The sequence below is a fragment of the Microcaecilia unicolor genome, chromosome 9 (assembly GCF_901765095.1).
Source record: "Microcaecilia unicolor chromosome 9, aMicUni1.1, whole genome shotgun sequence".
Lineage (NCBI taxonomy): Eukaryota > Metazoa > Chordata > Amphibia > Gymnophiona > Siphonopidae > Microcaecilia > Microcaecilia unicolor.
Window position 1 is genome coordinate 188,163,414 of NC_044039.1, and position 20,001 is coordinate 188,183,414.

Genomic DNA, 20,001 nt, shown 5'->3' on the forward strand with positions numbered 1-20,001 from the left:
ATCTTGTTGGGCAGACTGGATGGACAGTACAGGTCTTTTTTTTGCCATCACTAACTCTAGTAGGTTACTTGTGACCTAACGTCAAAGGGAAGATCATTCCAAAGAGGTAAGCGAAACACTGAGATAAGATCAAAGTCAAGTTCATATAAAGCAGCATCAACATAAAGGGGTCCTCAAGACATCAACCACTCTATTTCCCATTTCTGCTGCTAATGTCTCTGGACCTAAAGATATTTTTGAACATAAAAAGAATGCTCACTTTATTGAGGCTGAATCTCCCATTTTCAAAGTTCTCCTAGATTTGCATGATGTATTCATCCTTTAGGGGAATAATTTTATAAAGCTTTTTCTCCACACAGTATGTTTAATATAAGGAAACAGGGTCTTGTAAACTGTGTGCCAGTATACAAACGTAGTAAGTGGGCATGCAGCTTTTATGAAATCCACAAGTAGGCGTTCCTAGGGGTGTAGTTTGAGAAGTTCTGAGAGAAGAGGACACTTCTCTGGTAACAGAACATTATTTTGCTCTGTGCTTTGGGAACTTAAAGATTGGGGTTTAAAAGAGGAATTGTAGGTTATTGATAGGTAGAATAAAAAAAAAACAAAGGAAAAAGCAACCTTTATCAACTAGTGTCTATACCCTTTCCACACTAGTTTTCAAACTTGAACAGGCACAGCAGGACTTAGTTCAATCTTCATTCCCACTGCCTTCCCAGCTCCCACCCAACCCTAGCACAATTCTTCATTTATAGTCATTATTCTAAGTAAGATAGCAAGAGGAGTGTTTTCATTAGAGTTTTAATTATATTTAATTAGTTTCTGGGAAGCAGTAAATAAATTACACATTATACCATATAATCTGAGGCTAGAGTAGCAGACTTGGAGGAGCTGAGGGAGACAGAGAGGTACATAGAGGAGGCCTACAGGGACGTTGTAGAGAAGTCCCCTGTGCTGCCTTGGAGGAGGAAGACCTCCTAAATGGACAGCATCACTCAGGTGAAGGTAGAAATAATCCTATAGTCAAGACCAGCCCACCAGGGAATGCAATATCCTCTCATACCGAGGATGTGTATCCAGGAGCTTCTGCCCAAAACAGAAAGGTTAGGACGGCAGTTTTAGTTGGTGATTCGATCATTAGGCATGTAGATAGCTGGATGGCGGATGGACGTGAGGATTGCCTGGTGACTTGCCTGCCTGTTGCGAAGGTGGCGGACCTCACGTGTCACCTAGATAGGATTTTAGATAGTGTGGGGAGTTGCTGGCTGTCTTGGTACATGTAGGTACCAATGATATAGGAAAATGTGGGAGGAAGGTTCTGGAAGCCAAATTTAGGCTCCTAGGTAGAAAGCGGAAATCCAGATCCTCCAGGGTAGCATTTTCAGAAATGCTCCCCATTCCACGTGCAGGACCCAAGAGACAGACAGAGTTCCAGAGTCTCAATGCGTGGCTGAGGCAATGGTGCATGGAGGAGTGTGGCTCCACCTTCAGGGTGGACCAGGCTGCTGGCATCGGCATTTAAACTAGAAACTAGGGGAAGGCCAACAGTCGCTCAAAAGCGCATGGTTCAGAATAAGGTATCAACAAAACAGGGAAGATATGGGTATCCCAATAGTGAGGTTGCAAAACAGACTGTAGTAGATCAGGTGTTCTTAAATAAAAAGCAAACAGATTTTCAAGATTGCACATTATCACTGTCAACTGAGCAAGATATAAAGAGGAACAACAAACAGAGTCTGAAATGTCTATATACGAATGCCAGAAGCCTACGAAATAAAATGGGCGCGTCAGAATATATTGTACTAAATGAAAAAATAGATATAATAGGCATTTCTGAGACCTCGTGGCAGGAGGATAACCAGTGGGACACTGTCATACAAATTATATTGCAGTGATAGGTTTGATCGAACTGGTGGAGGGGTATGGTAAGGAGGGCCTTGAATCGAATAGACTAAAAGTTCTACAAGACATGAAATACATCTTAGAATCCCTATGGATTGAAATTCCACGTGTAAAGGGGAAAAGGATAGTGATAGGAGTGTACTACTGTCCACCTGGCCAGTTTCCTCTCTGCTGAGGCAGCACGGGTGGGGGGTAGTTCATGCAGCAGATCTGTTTGACTGGTGGCGCATGGGCATCCCTGCCAGTCATTCAATGGGTTTTGCAGTTGTTGGGAGAGCCCAGGCTCCCAAGGTTCCCCATGGCTATACCACTGCTTTAACCTAATGATTGCAGGGGGAAATGATTAAAGACGTTTGCAGATGTGTGGTTTTAAGATTGTATTGAGTGTTCACCTTTTAGATGATATTGTGGACAATGGCCCATAATAGAAGACAAACTATTGGTGGTGTATATTTGTGCATGTACTGTGTGTACACCTGTATTTTGTAAAATTACCATAAGAACATAAGTGTTGCCATACTGGGACAGACCGAAGGTCCATCAAGTCCAGCATCTTGTTTCCAACAGTGGCCAATCCAGGTCACAAGCACCTGACAAGATCCCAAAACAGCACAATACATTTTATGCTGCTTATCCCAGAAATAAGCAGTGGATTTTCCCAAGTCCATTTTAATAATGGTCTATGGACTTTTCTTTTAGTTAGTTATCCAAGCCTCTTTATAAGCCCCGCTTAGCTAACTGCTTTTACCACATTCTCTGGCAACGAATTCCATTCCAGAGTTTAATTACACATTGACTGGAGAAATATTTTCTCCAATTTGTTTTAAATTTACTACCTTTGTAGCCTCATTGCATGCCCTCTAGTCCTAGTATTTTTGGAAACAGTAAACAAGCAATTCACATCTACCCGTTCCATTCTACTCAGTATTTTATATAGCTCTATCATATCTCCCCCTCAGCCGTCTTTTCTGCAAGCTGAAGAGCCCAAGCCATCTCAGCTTTTCCTCATTTGGAAGTCATCCCATCCTCTTTACCATATTTGTCGCCCTTCTCTGTACATTTTCTAATTTCACTGAGATGTGGTGACCAGAATTGCACACAATATTCGAGATGCAGTCGCACCATGGAGCGATATGAAGGCATTAATATCCTCATTTTTCTTTTCAATTCCTTTCCTAATATCTAATATTCTATTTTTTTTTGTTACATTTGTACCCCACGCTTTCCCACTCATGGCAGGCTCAATGCGGCTTACATGGGGCAATGGAGGGTTAAGTGACTTGCCCAGAGTCACAAGGAGCTGCCTGTGCCTGAAGTGGGAATCGAACTCAGATCCTCAGTTCCCCAGGACCAGAGTCCATCACCCTAACCACTAGGCCACTCCTCCACTTGCTTTCTTAGCAGCGGCCACACACTGAGCAGAGAGTTTCAACGTATCATCAACGATGACACCTAGATCCCTTTCCCAGTTGATTACTCCTAATGTGGAACCTTGCATTACGTACAGTGGGGGAAATAAGTATTTGATCCCTTGCTGATTTTGTAAGTTTGCCCACTGACAAAGACATGAGCAGCCCATAATTGAAGGGTAGGTTATTGGTAACAGTGAGAGATAGCACATCACAAATTAAATCCGGAAAATCACATTGTGGAAAGTATATGAATTTATTTGCATTCTGCAGAGGGAAATAAGTATTTGATCCCCCACCAACCAGTAAGAGATCTGGCCCCTACAGACCAGGTAGATGCTCCAAATCAACTCGTTACCTGCATGACAGACAGCTGTCGGCAATGGTCACCTGTATGAAAGACACCTGTCCACAGACTCAGTGAATCAGTCAGACTCTAACCTCTACAAAATGGCCAAGAGCAAGGAGCTGTCTAAGGATGTCAGGGACAAGATCATACACCTGCACAAGGCTGGAATGGGCTACAAAACCATCAGTAAGACGCTGGGCGAGAAGGAGACAACTGTTGGTGCCATAGTAAGAAAATGGAAGAAGTACAAAATGACTGTCAATCGACAAAGATCTGGGGCTCCACGCAAAATCTCACCTCGTGGGGTATCCTTGATCATGAGGAAGGTTAGAAATCAGCCTACAACTACAAGGGGGGAACTTGTCAATGATCTCAAGGCAGCTGGGACCACTGTCACCACGAAAACCATTGGTAACACATTACGACATAACGGATTGCAATCCTGCAGTGCCCGCAAGGTCCCCCTGCTCCGGAAGGCACATGTGACGGCCCGTCTGAAGTTTGCCAGTGAACACCTGGATGATGCCGAGAGTGATTGGGAGAAGGTGCTGTGGTCAGATGAGACAAAAATTGAGCTCTTTGGCATGAACTCAACTCGCCGTGTTTGGAGGAAGAGAAATGCTGCCTATGACCCAAGGAACACCGTCCCCACTGTCAAGCATGGAGGCGGAAATGTTATGTTTTGGGGGTGTTTCTCTGCTAAGGGCACAGGACTACTTCACCGCATCAATGGGAGAATGGATGGGGCCATGTACCGTACAATTCTGAGTGACAACCTCCTTCCCTCCGCCAGGGCCTTAAAAATGGGTCGTGGCTGGGTCTTCCAGCACGACAATGACCCAAAACATACAGCCAAGGCAACAAAGGAGTGGCTCAGGAAGAAGCACATTAGGGTCATGGAGTGGCCTAGCCAGTCACCAGACCTTAATCCCATTGAAAACTTATGGAGGGAGCTGAAGCTGCGAGTTGCCAAGCGACAGCCCAGAACTCTTAATGATTTAGAGATGATCTGCAAAGAGGAGTGGACCAAAATTCCTCCTGACATGTGTGCAAACCTCATCATCAACTACAGAAGACGTCTGACCGCTGTGCTTGCCAACAAGGGTTTTGCCACCAAGTATTAGGTCTTGTTTGCCAGAGGGATCAAATACTTATTTCCCTCTGCAGAATGCAAATAAATTCATATACTTTCCACAATGTGATTTTCCGGATTTAATTTGTGATGTGCTATCTCTCACTGTTACCAATAACCTACCCTTCAATTATGGGCTGCTCATGTCTTTGTCAGTGGGCAAACTTACAAAATCAGCAAGGGATCAAATACTTATTTCCCCCACTGTAGCTATAGTTCAGGTTCCTCTTTCCCACATGCATCACTTTGAACTTACTCACATATAAACGTCATCTGCCATTTGGATGCCCAGTCTCCCAGTCTTGTAAGGTCCTCTTGAAATTTTTCACAACCCTCTTGCGATTTAACAACTTTGAATCACTTTGTGCCGTCAGCAAATTTAATTACCTCACTAGTTATTCCCATCTCTTGATCATTTATAAATATGTTAAAAAGCAGCGGTCTTAGCACAGACACCTGAGGAACCCCAGTATCTACCCTTCTCCATTGAGAATACTGACCATTTAACCCTACTCTCTGTTTTCTATCTTTTAACCAGTTTTTAATCCGCAACAGAATGCCACCTCCTATCCCATGACTCTCCAATTTCCTCTGGAGTCTTTCATGAGGTACTTTGTCAAATGCCTTTCGAAAATCCAGATACACAATACTGACCGGCTCACCTTTATCCACGTTTGTTCGCCCCTTCAAAGAAATGTAATAGATTGGTGAAGCAAGATTTCCCTTCTCTAAATCTCTGTTGGCTTTGTTTCATTAATCCATGCTTTTGAATATGCTTTGTAAGTTTGTTCTTTATAATAGTCTACCATTTTGCCAGCACTGATGTAAGGCTCACTGGTCTATAATTTCCCGGATCACCTCTGGCACCTTTTTTAAAAAATCAGCATTACATGGCCACCCTCCAATCTACTGGTACCATGCATGATTTTAAAGAAAAATTACATATTACTAACAATAGTTCTGCAATACTCTGGGATGAATACCATCCAGTCCAGGTGATTTGATACTCTTCAATTTGTCACACTGCGCCATTATATCTTCCTGGTTTATAGAGATTTCATTCAGTTTCTCTGATTCATCAGCTTTGAATACCATTTCTGGCACTGGTATCTCTCCCATATCTTCTTTGGTGAAGACCGAAGCAATTAATTAATTTAATCTCTCTGCTATGGCTTTGTCTTTCCTGAGTGCCCCTTTTGCCCCTTGGTCATCTAGCAGTCCAACCAATTCTTTTGCTGGCTTTTAGCTTTTAATATAACTGAAAAATTTTTTTACTATGTGGTTTTGCCTCCAACGCAATCTTTTTTTCAAAGTCCCTCTTTGCCTTCCTTATTAGAACTTTGCATTTGACTTGCCATTCCTTATGCTGTTTCTTATTATTCTCAGTCGGATCCTTCTTCCATTTTCTGAAGGATTTTCTTTTAACTCTAATAGCTTCCTTCATCTCACTTTTTAACCAAGCTGGCTGTTGTTTGGTCTTCCTTCCTCCTTTTCTAATACATGGAATATATTTGGCTTGGGCTTCCAGGATGGTAATTTTGAACAGCATCCACGCCTGATGTAAAATTTTGACCTTTGCAGCTGCTCCTCTAAGTTTTTTTTCAACGTTCTTCTCATTTTATCATAGTCTTCTTTATGAAAGTTAAATGCTAATGTACTGGATTACTCCAGAACCGATATCATATTATGATCACCCTTATCAAGTGACCCCAGCACAATTGCCTCCTGCACCAGATCATGCACTCCACTAAGGACTAAGTCATTTTTCCTCCTCTTGTTGGTTCTTGTACCAGCTGTTCCACAAAACAGTCCTCAATTTCGTCAAGGAATTTTACCTCCCTAGCATGCCCTGATGTTGCAACCAGCAATTTAAAGGCATCCCTGAGACCAAGGCTTTTAAGAACTGTATTACTGCCATTACAGAGCTCTGCAACTTTATATTCAACACTTCAGATGAAGGTGAACCTCTAGACTATAAAACTCAGCGCACACACTGCAGTGTGGGTCCAACACGGGGGGTCGCCATGGGACATTGTGGTTTGTTTTGCAGATTTCCCCATAAATGAACGCATATTATCTAACGTGCGCCAACAGCCTATGATAGCATGGAATAATTGCAAAGTGGGGATCTCTCAAGACTTAGCCTGGTTTACACTTCAAAAAGAGGTTACACAATATTGCGAGCACTTGGGATTCATTACCAATGACTCTTTCCATCTGCAGTGTGGTTCATGGTTGACAGGAAGTCTCACTGAGTCAACACAGTGGAGGAAGCTTGGTCAGCGTTCAGAGCATTTAGTTGTGATAACATTCCAACCCAGTCTGGCGGGGCAGGATCTCAAGCCTCGTGGAGATTCAGCATAGCAGACAGTGGTGGGTCGTGGAAAAAAGCCAAATAAAAGAGCTGATTGATTTTTTTGCCTTTTTTTGCACCATAGCTGTTTTGATTTTTTTTGCACCATAGCTGTTCTGCCTCTTTATTATGAAGTCAGCCACTAGATATGAACCATGTGTTTGCATTTCATTTTTTTTCTTTCCCCCTGGCTTCCATTTTCTTGATCTGGGGGGGGGGGACTTCAATTCTGGCCTTGTAGTGTGAGATGGAGATTATTTCTACTACATATTTGTGTACTGTGTCTGGAAGTGGTGCGTTGAGTGTATGTGGTTGTAAAGGGTGATCTATGAGTGGTGATAGGGGAAATCTGCTTTGGGTGAGTGTATTCTGATATGGGGGGGGGGGGGGGGGTTTGGTGGAGGCAGGGGAAATGAGAATTATGTAAGAAGATTGATGCCTACTAGGGAGACTGGCGGTTCCTCACGGTTTGGCTGACCCACTGGGGAGTAGACTAGCAGGTTCCAGGGATGGAAAGCGGGAGGGTGCAGGTGGGCTGGGGGGGGGAGAACAGGTAGGGAATCCTCGGGTGATAGTGGATCGAGGTCAGGGGGGCAAGTGAAGGGCAGTAGGGCTCAGGTGGTGGTAGGGACTTGGAATGCAAATGGGCTTAACAATCTGGAGAAACGTAGCGTGGTGTTTAAGGAATTGGGTAGATTGAAGTGGGATGTTGTTTATTTACAATAAAACACATTTAAAGCCAAAGATATATTCACGTGTTACGTACACATCCTTACGATAAGGTGGTGTTCCATCAGGGAACTGGGGGTAAACTTATAGGAGGGGTGGCCACCCTAATTAGACAAGGTCTTGGCTTCCATCTGCAACAGACATTCAGAGATTCTAGTGATTGCTGTTTAGCTTTGAGGGAATTATATCAGGATCAGGAATTGAAATTGGTTAATTTGTATACACCGAAAATGGGTCAATCATTTTTCCCGGAAACTCTTGAGGGAACTACAGGGTTTGTGAGGAGGGCGGTCCTTGTCGAAGGAGACACTAATGTGGCTCCAGACGCCCGACTAGATCGTTCCACGGGAGGCAGACAATACGGTAAGCAACACCAGAGAGCTTTGATGGAGTATTTTCAGGGCCTGGAGATCATAGATTGTTGGTGTTTAATGCATGGGGTGCAGCATAATCATATATTTTACTCGCATGCTTCTTGTCCATACACTTGTATTAGTCCAAGAAAACAAAGGGGCAGACGATCTGCAAACTCCAAGATGGAAACTGTACAAAGCAGATCGTAGATAAACCAAAAAATATTTATTGATATAGTAAAAATCAAAATAAAATATGCATACAGTGGATAGCCCGACACAGGCCGTGTTTCGCCCAACTGGGCTGCTTCAGGGGCTAAGAAATAATAATAGATAAATAAATATAAATCATATGACAATAATATTGTAAAAAGATATCATACAAATTATATAACTTCTTGGAGACAACAAAATTAGTATAACTTAGATAAATAAATATATAAATAAAAATCATATGACAATAATATTGTAAAAAGATGTCATACAAATTATATAACTTCTTAGAGACAACAAAATTAATATAACTTCTTAAAGACAACAAATTAATAATAAAATAAGATCCCACAGTATTCAAATTATGATAAAATCCCACAGTATTAGAATTTTAAGAAAATATATATGTATGGTAAAACAATAATAACTACTAATATATCTGCGACATATATATACATATATATTACAGAATTGCAAAAATATATTATACCAACATCTAAAAAGGACACATGGAAAAACAGAGATAATTTCTAATTATGAACTCAAAAATACCATATGCACCAGACAGCCATCTTCTACAATATACTATATCAAACACCCACCTAGAGAAATGTTTCCTCACTACCAAGCACGGGATATGCTTTGGAAAAAGCAACTATAGATATGAGGGAAAAGAGAAAGAAAAAATGATAAAAGAAAAAACATATAGTGAAAAGATCTCTTGAAAGAAATGTATATATATGAAAAACTCACGTGTATGAACAGAATCTTTAAAAAAACGGCTCATTCAGAGATACAAAAGCAAAGGATTGATAAACCTGCATGAAATAAAACTTAAATGTAAGGAGGACTGTTTAAAGCAGACGGGCAACAACTACATCGGGGGACAACTATATCGGGGGAATACTATGAAAGGCTATATTATTAAGCGTAGATCTTCTTACTTAAATAAAAGGAGTTAAATCCCAAGCCGTGAACCTCCGTGGTAGTATCACAGCGTCTGCTATCGGGAGTATAGTAACTATGTTAACCTGTTTTAAAACGATGATACGGTGACATATTATTTTATTTAATCCGGGCTCAGTATTGAAAGGTATTATAATCAAGAAGAAGTAAATAAAACTTACCTGAAATCATATGAACAGTCTCTAAACTCTGAGTTTGCCGAAAAAGCTACGTCGAAGAACCGGAAGTATATTTAAAGGGAAGTGGAGGTCAAAAGTCAAATGCCATGTTATAAAAATATTCATTATTCCGAATGCAGGTTATGAATAATGATCACCAATGGATAAGAATATTAAAACGTACTTATATTTAAAAATTACTAACGTTGGAAGGACATAGGAGTATGAACAAATAGACAGGCTTAGAAAATAGCCAATCAGAATGGCCGCAATGACTCAAACAACGGGTCATAATTTGAACCGAAAAAAAAAAAAAAATATATATATATATATATATATGTAAACTGGAAGAGACAACTTATATAGTGGAAAATTTGATTAAAAAGTCAATGGACACCACGAAAATAAGGGTCATCTCATTTTTAAAAAAATTTTTTTTAAAAACCACGGAGATGGGGGTTAAAGGTCATCTTGTTTGCTTGCACATGTTCATTTAATCAATGGGAAGGCACAAATCGTCACTATATTAACAAACAAATAGAATGGGGGACAATATAATTAAAGAATAAAAATAAAAGTAAAGAGAAAAATGTATGGAAAAAAATAATGATAATAATAATAATAATAATAATAATAATAATAAAAAATCAAAAATAAAAAATCAATATAATGATAATAATAAAAAATCAACCAAGGGGCACTAAAAATTAGGTAAAAAATCGAAAATAATATAGTATAGTATATTATACATTGTTAAGATGGATGTCTAATGTACCTACTTATACTTAAAATCATAAAAATACAGAATAATCCGTTTCTACTTACACTTAAAATCATAAAAATACAGAATAATCCGTTTCACCATTTAGACCATATGGATGGAGGGTATTTAACATAAAAATAAATTCTTGTTCTTTCCGTAATAGATACATATCAGTCGGTCCACCTCTCCATTTGCTTTTATATACAAAAATTGCACAGAACCTATAGTCATCAAATTTATGACCTAATGATATTGAATGTTGTACTAGTGGTTTGTCTATTAGTTTTCGTTTAATTGCACTTCTGTGTTCAATAATTCTAGTATTAAGTTTCCTTTTTGTTTTTCCCACGTACACCAATTTACAAGGACACATAGCAGTATATACAACGTTGCTAGTTTGGCAATTTGAAAAATGTCGAAGATGAATGTCTCTATTTGCTGATGGTACATAGAGATTCTTGGTCTTAGTATTAACTTTACAAACTGAACATTTCCCACAAGGGAAATGGCCAGTTGGCAATTTATTTAGTGTATTAGGAACATCAGGTAATGCAGAGGGAACTAAAAGGTCCCTCAAATTACGTTCTCGTTTGTATGCAACTATTACTCTCTTCTGATGAAATGGTTCTAGACCTTCTAACAGGTGCCAATGTTTTTTAATAATATTGACTATAGAGCTGGACATACTGGTAAATGGTAAGGTACAAACTATCTTATTCTCATTTGTTCTCTGGATTGGGTTGAGCAGTGATTCTCTCGAATTATTGGATGCTTTATAGAATCCTTTTTTAATGCATTTTGATGGGTACCCTTTCTCTTTAAACCGTCTGGACATATCCTGGGAGCGAAGTGTATATGTTCTTTGTTCTGAACATAGCCGTCTTAGACGTAGGAATTGGCTGTATGGTAAATTAGCTTTCAAACTTCTACTATGACAACTTTCATAATGCAGAAATTTATTCACATCCGTGGGTTTACGGTATATGTCAGTAGTGAACTTGTCTCCCATTATGTTTATATTGATGTCTAGGAAAGGGATTTTTCTTCCATCAAAGTGCATTTTAAATTTTAGATTGGTATCCAGAGTATTTAGCCAATTATAGAAATCTTTGAGCTCCTCTTCTGTACCTCTCCATATCATAAAGATATCATCAATATATCTTTTCCAAGTGTGTATATGATCTATATATTTGTTCCTTACAATGAATTTCTCTTCAAATTGGGCTACATACAGATTAGCAATTGATGGTGCAGCAGACATCGAATCTATTCAGATCTCAGACCACACTCTGGAGTGGATTTCGCTTCAGGGGTTGGGAAGGACCTGGGGTAAGGAGTTTGGAGAATCAATGAATCTCTTCTAGGGGATGAATGGGTTTATAGGGCAGTACATAGTAACATAGTAGATGATGGCAGAAAAAGACCTGCACGGTCCATCCAGTCTGCCCAACAAGATAAACTCATATGTGCTACTTTTGTGTATACCTTACCTTGATTTGTACCTGTCCTTTTCAGGGCACAGACCGTATATGTCTGCCCAGCACCATCCCCACCTCCCGCCACCGGCTCTGTCACCCAATCTCGGCTAAGCTCCCGTCCTAAAATTACAGGGGCAGATGTGCAGCACTTCTATTCTCCTTGGGAGTATGATTTAGTCATGTAGTTTAATAACAGATTATGACTCAAATCTGTGTATAAAGACAATATAAATTTTATACTAAATTACCTGCTGGTAGCAGAGATACAGGATTCTATTTCCTCCCTCCCTGGGGCAAAGAAGCAGAGCTGGGTATTCAGTACTTTAGCATCAATCTATGGCCTTGCCACAGCCACTGATCTCTCCCTTCAGCCCCTCCCTCCCTAACCTTTAAGCTTCTCAATTACCTTGATCAAGAGAATGCCTTCACCTGCCAGGGCAGTACAATTTGTTATTCAGGATTATGGCCTGCTTAATGACACTAGGGAGGATAATGATGTTATTCTTTGGGATATGCTGAAGGCGGTGTTGAGGGGAGCATTAATTCAGTGGGGGGGGAGGGGCCAGAAAAAAGAATAACAGCAAACAGTCCCTGGTGGGAATGTTATTTTGATCATTGTTCAGTGGGCGACTGGCTGGACCTAATGTGCATATGCCCAGAGTTGTGAAGGGAACCCTAGCCTGAAGCCCTGGCCTAGAACTATCACTGTAATGCCTGGACTATATGAGGGTACTAGATAGGTGCTGTGTCAAAACAGTGGGTTTTAAGCCTCTGTACTGTACTGATTATTTCTTGAAGTGTATTTCTCTAGTTTGGCCAGCAGGTGGTGTTTTTAAAGCTGTTACAGAGAAATGACTGTTCTTTCTTTAGTCTAACAAAAAAAGGAAGTAAGATGAAGTATACTTTTTGAATGTTGTTCTGGGCTGTGACTGGCACAGGAGCTCAAATTCATCAAGAAACACTGGGGTTTATTCCTCCAGTCTTAGCCAGGGAGAGAAGAGAGAGAAGATCTCTTTGCTGAGGCCCTGTGAACAGTTATATTTGATAAGCTGTGAGCAGCTATAGTCCTGAACTCCCCAGGTATTATTTAGATAGTAAACAAATGTTTAGATAGGGTTACTTATAAAACTATTTCAGTTACCTGTTATTTGTTTGCTGATTGCAGCTTTTCTGTTCATTGTTATAATTTTTCATGGCAATAAACAGTTTATTGCCTCTGCTTGTCTGGAATGACTTGAATCCTCGTGGTTTGTGTGTTGGGTCTGAGAGTGCTTTCTAGGAACTGTGGGACCACTGGGAATTTGGCCCCAGTAACCTAGAAATCACCAGGGAACACCCTGAGAGTGGGAGATTTGCCCAGAGGCAGTAGGGACCCAGTTAGTGGGAGGAGGGTGCTAGTTTACAGCACAAGCGGCAGGTGTAGGTGGACCTGAGCTGTGCTGGGGATAGACCCTCTAAGTGGCTGCGGGTAGCCTAAGATGAGTGGCAAGGCGTTTTGTGACAGGTGCAAATGAAGGTTTATGATGCTGTAACCTAAATGGAGGCTGGTTGAGCTGCATGTCTACAACCAGGAGCCACAAAAACCTCACACACACACACATGAACAGATCAGAATGCAGCTCTCTTTCCACCCACCTCTCGGACTCTCTTGATTTGGAAGTAATTTGATCGTCCCCACTCCAGTTCATCCTGTTGAGGTATGGAATACATGAGACAGATGTGCAGAACCAATGAAAATGCCAAATATATCAGAAACTATTTCTTTACTGTAAAATCTCTATAGCTTCACTTGGTAAGCTTCATTACATGTCACTTTTCTATCACTCAGATTTTAACAACTGAAGAAAAACTATTACCGCCCAATATTCAAAGGCAGTTAAATTGTTTGCAGCCACCTAAGCTCCGATATTTAGAGGCACTTAACTGGAAAATGCTGCTTAATATCACCACTAACTGCCCCTGCACTGTCCAGTCAGTACTAGGGGAGTCCATAGATGGGGCATGGGTAGAGCCTGAGAGGAACTGGTACTTAGCTGGTTAGCAGCAATACTCAGCTTAGTATCTGGTTAAGTAAGCAACTAAAGTTAAGACAGCAAAAAGGCTGTCCTAACCTTAGCCATAGAGCTAACTGGGCACCAGACTGAATACTGGCCAGTGGCCAAATTCTCGGTAGTAGCAACAGGGCTTTCGGGTGCCCCCTGCCCCAATTTTCCCTCTCAAAAAGAATAGGTCCAGGCCAAGCCCCCCTCCCCCGAGCCTACCTGGAATCTCTCTAGTGATCTAGGGGGACATATGAGCAGTTCCCTGGTCTTGCTTGAGTTTCAGCAAAGCCTTCTCTATGAGAGGTATTGGAGGATACGCATACAGAAAACCCTACCCCCAATGCAGGAGTAAGGCATCTGATGCTAGTCTGCAGTGTGATCTGAGCCTGGACCAGAACTGGGGGACCTTGTTGCTGAGATTAGTGGCAAAAAAATGCACCAAGGGGGCGCCCCACTCTCAGAAGATCTTGCGGGCTATGCCCATATTGAGAGACCACTTATGGTTGCAAAACCCTGCTAAGTCTATCTACCAGGCAGTTGTCCTTTCCTGGGAGGTATGTGGCTCGGAGGTCCATCCTGTGAAGGAAGGCCCACCGTCACATACCATTGCTTTCTGACACTATAGGATCCCATACCCCGCCCTGCTTGTTTACATAAAACATTGCAACCTGGTTGTCCGTTTAGATGAGAATAATTTGGTTTTGTAGCCAATCTCTGACAAACTTTAGAGTGCTCCAAATGGCCCTGAGCTTGAGGAGATTGATATGGAGATCTGTTTCCTAAGCAGACCAAATCCCCTGGATATGAAGCCCATCTACAAGAAATGTTTATGTTTATTATAAAAATTTAATATACTGCCTAGCCAACATAGTTCATGGCAGTTTACAATACAACAACACTTCAAGGGAAAGGAATACTATCCTAAACTCTTGCAATGACGTAAGTACCCTTCCTGGAATATATGGATGGTCAGGGTACTTAAATATGATGGCTTCAAACCATAAAAGGCTTTATTAGCCAAAACTAGAATCTTAAAAAAGATTCTATATTTAACGGGCAACGAATGATAATGCATGAATAATGGAGTAACATGGTCAAACTTTCGCTTATTGCCCAAAAGTTTAATTGCTGCATTTTGTAAGGTTAGTAATCTTTTTAACTTATTCCCTGATATATCCACATAGATTACATTTGTGTAAGCTGACCTTGATATTAGTAACGTATGTATTATTGTAAGTTTCTTTATTGAAGTTTCCAATATAACCATCCATCAATATACCGTGGATATTCTCCACAAATGGAACAGTAAGACATCAAAATAAAAGTCCTATACAAACATTATACTGAAGAAACAACACGACAACCCAACCACTTCCCTCCCCTCCATCTCCTCTGCTCCTCTCTCACAAAAGGCCTGTACAAGCGCAGCTGTGATTAAAGAATAGTGAAGGACCATCCACCTGTCCTGTGTGTCAGTATAAAAAATGATGCTCTTGAAATGGAACAGCCCTATTAATCAGAATTGCCACCCGCGCTCAAGGGGACACTGGGGCTACCCATTCTCTCTGCAGCTTCTGATGTTCCTGCAGGGTCAGATGCGTCTCCTGCAAAAGGGCTGCCCCGATGCCTCATGGCCGTAAGAAGTTTTTTCCTCTAACTCGAGAGTTTATCCTACAAACATTCCACGTTAAAACGTTAAAGGTCATCGGGTCGAGGGGTGGGCAGCGAAGTCCTCCAGAAAGCATCCCCCCAGATCCCACCCAAGTGGTCCAAAAAAAAAAAAAAGGCAGTCCAAATGTACACTCAAAGAAATTCAATGCAGTTATCACAACCAAACACAATGTGCACGTTGCAATCCTCACCTCACCATTCCTCCCAACACCCCCCTTCCCCAACAAGAACCATAAATCAAGAATTTGGATAACATGTGCTCTCCCCCTGTATTTTGAGGAACACAATTTTTACATCCCACACTACCAACAAAGAAATTAGTGCATTCTTACAAGAGCGGGACTCACGTTTGAGTCTGTGAAATTTCCTTCAAGTCGGAAGATTTGCACCTCAGCCAACTGCTTCTTGTTGCAACTCAACTCCAGCTAGACTGATGCACATGGCGGCAACGCAGGCTGTGGGACAGGTTCCATTTGCTTCCACAGACCTGCTCTCTTCAAGCATTCTTGTGCTTCCTGCAAGGTTTTAATTTTGTGGGTTTTTTCTTGTAGTAAAAAGGTGAGCCCAAAAGAAAAGACCCATCGATAGCAGATACATTCTTGTTGCAGAAGCTGAGTAAAAATGGTACAACCAACTGAAATGTTAAAGAGATATTTTGCTGAAATTTTGGGAGTTCCTGAATCTGCCATGCCTCCGATAACTCAGGCATATTATATTCCTCAAAAAGAAGAACAAAACGACTTAAATGTGACTGCTTTACTGGAAACCTCTGAAACAGAACTAGCCAAACCGGCAACATTGATAGCCAATGAGGCATATTTTCAAAGCACGTAGGCTTACAAAGTTCCATAAGATGCCATGTAATTTTGTAAGTCTAAGTGCTTTGAAAATGAGGCCCACTGTGGCTTTGCTGCCTGATAAGCAGTGGCTTTTCAAGATGTTTTTCAAAAACAAGGACAAATTGTTCTTGGGTCTGAAAATTAACCTGTTTCCTGATGTTTCACGAGAGACCCAGAAGAGGCGGAAATAATTTTTGTTACTGAAACCAGCTGTTCTCCAGATGGGAGGTGTATTCCACCTGAGATATCCTTGCAAATGTATCATAAGATACAACTCATTTAAATATGTTTTTATGGAACCTTCACATTTGACATCATTTGTTGCCTCGAAAAGGGTTGAAACAGCTTAAACATAAATAATTTGTTTGTCCTTAGTCATAGGCGCATATACCTTGAATTTATATCTTTATTTCTCCTCAGTTTGATTATCTTGGAATCCATTATTATGTGGACTTCAGTATCATTTTTTAGATAAATTGAATATGTTTTTGAAATTTTTCTTTTTCTTCTCTAGATACTTTTCTTGATCAAGTGTTAATTCTTGATAATGTAATGTGAAAAGATTAAAATAAAAAATAAGAAAGAAATGTGATGTCACCATCATGGTAAGAGATCTGTTTCATTTTCCGTGCTAGGGTGGGAAAGAGAGGAAGCATGCAATAATGTCCCTTTGGTTTACTGTTTGCTGGTGTCCCTAATGCACGGTGTTTGCATTCAATTTCAACATCTGCCACTTTAGAAATACTATGTTCTGGGAGTTCCGGTGAGGCCAATAAAATTTGATAGGATATCGCTTGCACTATGGCTGTTCAGTCCTCGACTCCTGCAGATTCTGGAAGTCCGCAGAATCTTATATTGGCCTGCCTCGCTCGATTCTCAATGTCATCTGTTTTACCTGCAAGTTGAGCGAGGTGCTCTGTGGTCATATCCATGTGACTATCACTTTAAATTGTTCTAATGTAGAGTAATAGTAAGCTCTCACAGCCAATTGTATTATTTGTTTTATTAATATTATTTTGTATATCTTTTTTATATTTCTTTTTTTTAAATATATTGTGTTGCATTATTGTTTTAAATGTTATGGTTTTATTTGTAGTGTTTCATGACCTCTGAGAAAGGTGGGTTTGTATTGCCGAAACACAGCCCCATGTCGGGTCCATATTGGTGCCAATAAAGATTTTCTCCTGGATAGTTACTTGTGTGGGATCTCCTTGCATATACTCCCAGAGCTGTTACTTTTGTTGTCTTCTCTATTTTTTTTGTTGTGTTTGGATTTTTGTAGAGGTGGTTTCCTGTTTTTTGCTTTGATTTTTTAGCACCAGCTTCCCGAATTGAGAGGTGGGACCTGACACGGGAACTGGCACACATCAATGTAACAAGCTCAAAAGAAAAATTGCTTCAGTTCACAACTAACCTTAGGACGCCTCAATTCTCCACTTTCTCTGCAGGTCTGCCATGTCTAAGTAAACAAGAGATGGTTACAATTACTAGTTGCAATGGACCTTGCGGCAGATAACACTAGAAAACAGTGGCACGTACAGTCAGTAAACCACCACCTATTTGCTTTACATTTGACCCCAGCATCATGCTCACTTTTGAAAGAATTAAGGAGGTGTCTGCACATACTGAAGACCAGGGCTTAATTTGTTTTTGGAACACACTAGAGTACTGTTCTGGTTCATTTTTATATCTCACATCTGCAATTAGCTCTTAAAGTGGAAACATGCCTTCAGCCTTTGTAGGCCCAATGGGGACAGTGGCCTCACAACCCCCACACACTTATCACAGGCCAGGCTATAAAGCCACTGCCAGAGGCAGCTATTAGTACTCACTGCTATTTCCCTAATAAACTGATCATGGCAGAGATGCCCGGGAGAAAATAAGGCTCCTATTTCTCCATTCCAAAAGCCCTAAAAACTGATCACACTGAATGAGTCACAGGAGAAAGCCAAGAGAGTTGACTGGGCATTTGGTTAGCACCACAATATTGACCCAAAAGCCTACAAGGAAACAGCCAAAGACCTGCTATTTAAGAGGGCAGCGTATTAATTAATTAAATAATTGCTGTACCCTGCCTTAGGTGTATTATGTATTTCTTCAAAAAGATGGTAAATTAATCCTAATAAATAAAAGGTTTGAGCCACTGGGTCACAGGAGAAGTGACATGATTGGTCCTGAGTAGACCAGGGGAGGGGAGGGAAGAGGGAGGATAATGCAGTGGCCCTTGGGGGAAGTAAAGCTGCTGCTGTGGGGAAGACAAAGTAATTGTGTGACTGGTGAGGACAAGGCTGAAGAATGAGAGAGAGACTGGCAGAGAAACTGACGGGTGTAAGTTTTTGCCTAAGTGGAACCCAGGGAACAGCTGTAAAGGTGATCTACTGTTTTATTGAGCATCACACAGTTCCACTTCTATGTAGGGAAGGAAGGGAAGAGATTTTTGATTCAGCGCTCGCCCTTTTCAACTGTGGCTTAAAGCAAGTTACATTCTACATTCAGTAAAGTAAACATTTTCCTGTCCTCAGAAGGCTTACATTCTATGTTTCTATCTGATCCAACGGAAGGGTTAAGTGACTTGACCAAGATCACAAGGTGCCACACTGGGATTTGAATCAGCCTTCCCTGGTTCTCAGTCCATTGCTCTAACCATTAGGCCGCTGCTCCTCAAACTCCTCCCCTGCAGAAGTTGTGTGGCTTCAGCACTAAAAGTCAGGGCTTACACTGGAAAATATAAGCAAGCTGAGGGAGTATTTTAATTACCTTCAGTTCAAACAACGTTTATTGTTGCATGTTAAAAATATATTGCAAAATTTAAAAAAAAATTTGGGTGCTGTTTGAACTGTGAATCCCACATCTGTAAAAATCACTACCTCATTGCATGAAGCCCAATTGGCATTTAGCTATTGCTTGTTTTACATTTTTGAAAGGTTTTATGAGTGTCAGTTTATTTTTGAAATGTTAAAAAAATTAAACTTTTGACAGCATAAGATTCATTATCTTGAAGCACGTTCCCCTGGATTCTAAATGTGGTGCCTAGATTTGGGCACATAAATTTGGGCGCAATCCTGAGATGCCTGAGCAATTTAACCAGCTAACAAGCCTTAACAATAATTGGCTGCTAACCCACAATTACTGACATTAATTGGCACTATTTATTTATTTATTTTAGGTCATTTATACCCCGCCTTTTGCCACAGGATTTGTGAATGCATCTGGCTGCACGCTGTACTTTAAAGCATGGAACCCAAATCCCATAGCGAACTCAAAGGGGGCGTGGCTATGGGAGGGGCAGGGGTACGTCAGAGACGTTCCGAGAAGCTGAGCATGTTCTTACAGAATGCGTCAGTGCACCCAAGTTGGGCACCAGCATGTACTCTAGGTTTTACAAGGTTTAAGTCTGGTGTCCAATGTTAGGGTGAGGGAATCAGTGCACCCTTTATAGAATCATGCATTTATTGCATCTGGCCCATTATGTCTACAAACCAGACACCACAGGAGCGGACCAAGGCAAACTGATGCCCGAGGCAGGGATAAGATGCTGCCCCTGCCTGATCTGGCATCTACCCCCTCTTCCCTCCTCAACCCTTTTCCCCCCATGTTTACCTTCTTTTTTACCTTTTCCAAAAGCAGCAGTGGCAACGATTCCTATA

At 40.9% G+C, this 20,001-nt stretch overlaps 1 protein-coding gene across 1 annotated transcript in view; it reads right to left on the reverse strand.

The window, feature by feature from the left end:
• TDRD9 (tudor domain containing 9) overlaps positions 1 to 20,001 on the reverse strand; it is a 263,832-nt gene that overhangs the window by 104,830 nt on the left and 139,001 nt on the right. Inside the window, exons 19-20 of the mRNA XM_030214425.1 lie at positions 17,769 to 17,813; positions 13,438 to 13,491 (exon numbers count right to left, since the gene is read on the reverse strand). Of these exons, the coding sequence (XP_030070285.1) occupies positions 13,438 to 13,491; positions 17,769 to 17,813 (99 nt within the window). The remainder of the gene's footprint in view (positions 1 to 13,437; positions 13,492 to 17,768; positions 17,814 to 20,001) is intronic.